At 39.8% G+C, this 7,581-nt stretch overlaps 1 protein-coding gene across 1 annotated transcript in view; it reads left to right on the forward strand.

The window, feature by feature from the left end:
• PRIMPOL (primase and DNA directed polymerase) overlaps positions 1–7,581 on the forward strand; it is a 35,333-nt gene that overhangs the window by 13,427 nt on the left and 14,325 nt on the right. Inside the window, exon 5 of the mRNA XM_007466519.1 lies at positions 299–586. Within this exon, the coding sequence (XP_007466581.1) occupies positions 299–586 (288 nt within the window). The remainder of the gene's footprint in view (positions 1–298; positions 587–7,581) is intronic.

The following is a 7,581-nucleotide window of genomic DNA, read 5'->3' on the forward strand; positions in this document are numbered from 1 at the left end:
GCCTCTCCTGTTGCGGAGCACAGGCTCCGGACGCACAGGCTCAGGGGCCATGGCTCACGGGCCCAGCCGCTCCGTGGCATGTGGGATCTTCCCGGACCGGGGCATGAACCCGTGTCTCCTGCATCTGCAGGTGGACTCTCAACCACTGCGCCACCAGGGAAGACCAACAACTCAGTTTTAAAACCAGAAATCGAAAGTAGAAGCCTTACTGTGTAAAATTGTCCTGTGTAGATTTGTGCCTAGATCTTGTTATAGTTTGCAGAAAAGAATTAGATTAACCTTTTTATTTTTCTTTTAGGTAATTTTGTGAGAAAAATGTTAGAGCCTGCTTTTCACTTAATTGCTAGTGAAGATGATGATATGACTCCAGAGACAATGGGCCATGAATTTTCCCATTTTTCTGAAACACCAGTTAAACAAGGAATTTCCTTTAGCAAAAAGTCCACAGATAAGGATATGGGAGAGATCTGGACAACGAATTCAAAGAAACTGGAGAGGCTGGGGTCAGCTAAGCAAAGCAGTCCTGATCTTTCATTTTTAATTGTGAAGAACAACGTAGGAGAAAAGCATCTTTTTGTAGATCTAGGTAAGTAGAATTGACAGCTCTCTGTTGGACTGTCCTTGTGTACTTCCGTGAGAGACCAGTCGGTGCCCACCTGTCACTTTGCTTAGGATTCTTACTACCACCACTGCTCCACAACGACTGGGGTCACTAGCAGAATGTGATCAGTGAGCTCAGGTGCAGGAAATCTAGTAGGTTTCTGTTAGGAGATCTTAAAGGGGTGCTGTGGGACATAAGCAGCAGGCTGGCCTGAGCTCCAGAAGAGAATGGTTGTGGCTGGCTCCTGCTCTGAAATGTTCACAGGATTCATGACAGGGGACAGTTGGATAGCAGTCTCCAATGCTACTGACAGGTTTAATTAGATGAAATAAATTGTAAAAATAGGTACAATGTAAAAATGGAGCTATTAGGTGGCAAAGTAAGCCTGACGTTTTCTGCATTGAAGAGCTTTGCAGGGTTATTTCATCAACTTCCTACTATGATAAAACTGGTGGCTTCTTCAGCTGTGCTCTCTTCTGCCCTGCTTGCTTCTGGTCTCTGAATCTGAGGATATATGAAGCACTGGCACAGGACCTCAGCCTGTTTAGGTAACACACAGGCCAATCAGGACCCCTAATTCAGCTGAGCTCCAATTTGGTGAACTAAACCTCATTTTTATGTTGAGTTCTAGCTTGTGATTTGAAAAGCCATAAGAGCAGCATTTTTGCCATTGATGGTTAGAGCAACTCAGAGAGCTTCAGTGTCTACAAGTTGAAGAAAAGTAGGTTTAAGCTCTAAGCAAGATTACCAGGCCAATCAGGCTGAGAATAGGAAGTGTTCCTGCTGTATTGCATATCTTTCTAGCACCCCTGACAACCAAGTATAAGAATTTGGAAATAAAACAGGCATTCCTTGTTTTATGACACTTCACAGATATTGTTTTTTTTACAAATTAAAAGTTTGTGACAGCCCTGAGTCAACCATTGATATCGCAATTTTTCCAACAGCATTTGCTCACTTTGTGTCTCTGTTTCACATTTGGTAATTCTTGAAATATTTTCTACTTTTTCATTATTATTTGTTTTGATGATCTATGATTAGTGATCTTTGATGTTACTACGATGACTCGCTGAAGCCTCAGCTGGTGGTTAGCACTTTTCTAGTTATAAAGTATTTCTTAAGGTATGTATATTTTTAAAGACTGCTGTTATACCCTTAATAGACTATAATGTAATATAAACATAACTTTTATAAGCACTGGGAAGCGAAAAAATTCATGTGACTTTATTCTGATATTTGCTTTTATTGTGGTGTTCTGGAACTGAACCCACAGTAGCTCTGAAGTATGCCTGCAGCTTTCAGTGTACTGGTCTTTCACCTCTTTGGTTAAATTTATTCCTAGATACTTTATTCTTTTTGATGCAATTGTAAGTGAGATTGTTTTCTTATTTTCTCTTTCAATAGTTTGTTATTAGTGTATAGAAACACCACAGATTTCTGTATATTGATTTTGTATCCTGCAGCTTTACTGAATTCATTTATTCAGACATTTTTTTGGTAGAGTCTTTAGGGTTTTCTACATATAGATGATCCCTGACTTAATGATGGTTTGACCTACCACTTTTTTTTCCCCACTTACAATCTTTTGACTTTACAGTGTGGTGTAACAGTAATGTGTTCAGTGGAAACCGTACTTCACATTTTCAGTTTTGATGTCTTCTGGTCTAGTGATATGTGGTATAATACCCTCTTGTGATGCTGGGCAGTGACAGTGAGCTGCAGCTCACGGTCAGCCATGCAGTCCGGTGATAAGATCAGTCAGGATCATTTTGTATCCAGACAACCATTCTGTTCTTTTTACATTCAATATACTATTCAATAAATTACATGAGGTATTCAGTGCTTTATTACAGAATAGGCTTTGCGTTAGATGATTTTGCCCAACTGTAGGCTAATGTAAGTGTTCTGAGCACATTTAATGTAGGCTAGGCTAAGCTATGATATTCAGTAGGTTAGGTGTATTAAATGCGTTTTTAACTTATTTGTTGGGATGTAACCAGTTGTTAGTTGAGGCAGACCTGTATAATATCAAGTATACAATATATCTGCAAACAATGACGGTTTTACTTCTTCCTTTACAATTTGGATGCCTTTTTTCTTTCTTTTCTTGCCCAAGTGCTGTGGTTAGGACTTCCAATACTACATTGAATAAAAATGACGAGAGTGTGCGTCCTTGTCTTGTTCCTGATCTTAGAGGAAAAGCTTTCAGTTTTTCACTGCTGAGTATTTCTAGTTGTGGACTTGTCATATGTGGCCTTTATGTTGAGGTATGTTTCCTCTGTATCCACTTTATTGAAAGTTTTTATCATAAGTGGATGTCGAATTTTGTCAAATGCTTTTTCTGCATCTGTTGAGATGATCATATGATTTTTATCCTTCATTTGTTTATGTGTTGTTACATCACATTGATTTGTGGATGTTGGACTGTCCTTGCATCCCTGGAATAAATCCCACTTGGTCATGATGTATGATCCTTTTAATGTAGTGTTCAAGTTGGTTTGCTAATATTTTGTTGAGGAGTTTTTGATCTATGTTCATCAGTGATATTGGCCTGTAGTTTTCTTTTTTTATGGTATCTTTGTCTGGTTTTGCGCTCGGGGAATTTTGGTCTTGTAAAGTAAGTTTGGACGTGTTCCCTCTTCTACTTTTTGTAAGAGTTTGAGAAGGATTGGTATTCTTTGAATCTTTGATAGAATTCACATTTGAAGCCATCTGACCCTAGACTTTGCTTTGTTGGGAGGTTTTTGTTTACTGATTCAGTGTCCTTACTAGTACTTGGTCCATTCAGATTTTCGATTTCTTCATGATTCAGTCTTGGCAGGTTGTATGCTTCTAGGAATTTTTTCATTTACTCTAGCTTGTCCTATTTGTTGGCATATAATTATTCATGGTAGTCTCTTATGATCCTTTGTGTCAGTTGTAACATCTCCTCTTTCATTTCTGATTTTATTTATATGAGTCTGCTCTTTTTCTTGGTGAATCTACCTAAGGTTTATCAATTTTGTTTATCTTTTCAAAGAACCAGCTCTTGGTTTCATTGATCATTTTTTTTTTTAGTCTCTATTTCATTTGTTTCTGCTCTGATCTTTTATTTCTTTCTGTCTACTAACTTTGGGCTTCATTTGGTTTTATTTTTCTAGTTCCTTGATGTATAATTTTAGATTGTTTATTTGAGATTTTTCTTGTTTCTTGAGGTAGGCCTATATCACTGTTAACTTCCCTCTTAGAACTGCTTTTGTTGCATCCTGTACATTTTGGTATGTTGTGTTTCCATTTTCTTTTATCTCAAGGTATTTTTTTATTTCTCCTTTAATTTCTTTGTTGACCCATTGTTTACTCACTAGCTTGTTATTTAATCTCCACATAGAAGTGAATTTTCCAGTTTTCTTCTTTTAATTAATTTTTAGTTTCACACCATTGTGGTCAGAAAAGATGCTTGACGTGATTTCAGTCTTCTTAAATTTGTTAAGACTTGCTTTGTGGCCTAACATATGATCTGTCCTGGAGACGGTTCCATGTGCATTTCAGAAGAATGTGTATTCTGTTGCTTTTGAATGGAATGTTCTGTAAAGTCCATCTGATCTGATGTGTCCTTTAAGCCTAATATTTCCTTACTGATTTTCTTTCTGGATGCTCTATCCATTGAAGTAAGTCGGGTATTAAAGTTTTCTACTATTATTGTATTGCTGTCTATTTCTCCCTTTAGGTTTGTTAATATTTGCTTTATATATTTAGATGCTTCTGTGTTGGGTGTATATAAGTATTTACAAATGTCCTTTTCTTGTATTGACCCCTTTATCAGTTATCATTATGTAATGCTCTTCTTTGTCTCTTATTACAGTCTTTGTTTTAATTCTGTTTTGTCTGATACAAGTATAGCTATTCCAGCTTTCTTTTTGCTTCTATTTGTTCGGAATATCTTTTTTTTTACCCCTTCACTTTCAGCCTGTGTGTATCCTTATGTCTGAAGTGCATCTCTTGTAGGCAGCACATAGATAGGTCTTGTTTTGTTTTTGTTTTTTAAAGGAAAGCCAACGTTGGGGGAAGGTGTGGAATCTTTTCTTTTTTTTAATTTATTTTTATTTTTGGTTGTGTTGGGTCTTCGTTTCTGTGCGAGGACTTTCTCTAGTTGTGGCAGGCGGGGGCCACTCTTCATCGCAGTGCACGGGCCTCTCACTATCGTGGCCTCTCGTTGCGGAGCACAGGCTCCAGATGCGCAGGCTCAGTAGTTGTGGCTCGCGGGCTTGGTTGCTCTGCGGCATGTGGGATCTTTCCAGACCAGGGCTCGAACCCGTGTTGCCTGCATTAGCAGGCAGATTCTCAACCACTGTGCCACCAGGGAAGCCTGGTCTTGTTTTTTTATTCATTTAGCCACTCTGTATCTTTTGATTGGAGAATTTAGTCCATTTACACTTAATTATTGATAGATATGTACTTATTGCCATATTGTTAATAGTTTTCTGCTGTTTTGTAGTTCCTCTGTTCCCTTCTACTTTTCTTGCTCTCTCCCTTTGTGGTTTGATGACTTTTCTAGTGGTATGCTTACTTTCCTTTTGCCATTTTGTGTATTATCTACTATAGATTTTTACTTTGTGGTTACCATGAGGCTTGCATATAACTTATAACAGTCTATTTTAAGTTGATAACAATTATTTAATTTTTTTGGCTGTGTTGGGTCTTCGTTGCTGCGCGCGGGCTTCCTCTAGTTGCAGTGAGTGGGGGCTACTCTTTGTTGTGGTGTGTGGGCTTCTCATTGCGGTGGCTTCTCTTGTTGTGGAGCATGGGCTGTAGGTGTGTGGGCTTCAGTAGCTGTGGCATGTGGGCTCAGTAGTTGTGGCTGATAGGCTCTAGAGTGCAGGCTCAGTAGTTGTGGTGCATGGGCTTAGTTGCTCTGCAGCATGTGGGATCTTCCCAGACCAGGGCTTGAACCCATGTCCCTGCATTGGCAGGGGGATTCTTAACCACTGTGCCATCAGGGAAGTCCCTAGTTTTATAAGTCTTAATCCACTACCTTTACTATATATTTGCCTTTACCAGTGAGATTTATACTGTCATTTTTTTTTTAAAAAAGACTTATTTATTTATTTATGTTTGGCGTGTCAGGTCTTAGTTGTGGCATGCAGGATCTTTGTTGAGGCATGTGGGATCTTTGATTGTGGTGTGTGGGCTTCTCTCTAGTTGTGGTGTGTGGGTTTTCTCTCTCTAGTTGTGGCATACAGGCTCCAGGGCACGTGGGCTCTGTAGTACTGGTGCTCGGGTTCCAGAGCGCCTAGGCTCTATAGTTTGCAGTACGCAGGCTCTCTGTTTGAGGTGCGTGAGCTCAGAAGTTGCAGCACACGTGGGCTTAGTTGCCCTGTGGCATGTGGGTCTTAGTTCCCTGACCAGAGATCGAACCTGCATCCCTGGCATTGGAAGGTGAATTCTTTTTTTTTTTTTTTTTTTTTTTTTTTTTTTTTTTGTTCGGTGCGCGGCCCTCTCACTGATGCGGCCTCTCCTGTTGCGGAGCACAGGCTCCGAACGCACAGGCTCAGCGGCCATGGCTCACGGGCCCAGCCGCTCCGCGGCATGTGGGATCTTCCCGGACCGGGGCACGAACCTTTTTTTGTTTGTTTTGTTTTTTTGTTTTTTTTTTCCTTGCGTTATGCGGGCCTCTCACTGTTGTGGCCTCTCCCATTTGCGGAGCACAGGCTCCGGACGCGCAGGCTCAGTGGCCATGGCTCACGGGCCCAGCCGCTCCGCGGCATGTGGGATCTTCCCGAAACGGGGCACGAACCCGCGTCTCCTGCATCGGCAGGCGGACTCTCAAGCACTGCGCCACCAGGGAAGCCCTGGAAGGTGAATTCTTTACCACTGGACTACCAGGGAAGTCCCCATATATTTTCTTGTTACTAATTAACACCCCTTTTATTTTTTCAGTTTAAGGAAGTCCCTTTAATATTTTTACAAGGCTGGTTTAGTGGTGTGGTGGTGAACTCCTTTAGCCTTTATTTATCTGGGAAACTCTCTCTCCTTCAATTATAAATGATAACTTCAGGTAGAGTATTGTTGGTTGGAAATTTTTTTTTATGTAAGCCAGGTTGAATATATCATACCACTCCCTTCTGGGGTAATAGTCTTATGGGGGTTCCCTTGTATGTAACAAGTTTTTTCTCTTGCTACTTTAAGATTCTCTCCCTTTAACTTTTGGCATTTTAATTATAATGTGTCTTGGTATGGGTCTCTTTGGATTGATCTTATTTGGAACTCTCTGGGCTTCCTGTATCTGTATGTCTGTTTCCTTCCCCAGGTTAGGGGTGTTTTCAGCCATTATTTCTTCAAATAAGTTTTCTGTTCCTTTCTGTCTTTCTCTCTTTTTTTTCCTCTAGGACTCCTTTAATGTGAATGTTAGTCTGCTTGATGTTGTCCCATAAATCCCGTAAGCACTTTTTTTTCCATTCTTTTTTTGCTGCTCTGATTGGGTGAGTTCCTCTGCTGTGTGTTTGAGTTCACTGATCCTTTCTTTTCCTTCATCTAGTCTGCTGTAGAACCCCTCTAGTGTATTTTTCAGTTCACTTACGGTATTCTTCAGTTCTTTGACTTATGTTTGGTACTTTCTTACATTTTCTCTTTGTTGAAGTTCACATCGTGTTCCTCCATTCTTTCCTGAGTTCAGCAAGCATCTTTATGACCATTATTTTGAACTCTTTATCAGGTGAGTTACTTTTCTCCATTTCATTAAGATTTTTTCCCCTGAGGTTTTATCTTGTTCTTTCATTTGGAATATATTCCTCTGTTTCTTCACTTTGCTTGACTCTCTGTGTTGGTTTCTACCCATTAGATGAAACAGCCCCTTCTCCCAGTCTTGAAGGGTTGGCCTTGTGTAGAAGACGAACTTTATCATTCAGTCGTGTCTTAGCTCATGTTGTCACAAACCTCTGTGCTTGTCCAAGCAGCCTATTTTATTTATATATATATATATATATATATATATATATATATAT

Source organism: Lipotes vexillifer, unplaced genomic scaffold (assembly GCF_000442215.2).
Source record: "Lipotes vexillifer unplaced genomic scaffold, Lipotes_vexillifer_v1.1 scaffold951, whole genome shotgun sequence".
Classification (NCBI taxonomy): domain Eukaryota; kingdom Metazoa; phylum Chordata; class Mammalia; order Artiodactyla; family Lipotidae; genus Lipotes; species Lipotes vexillifer.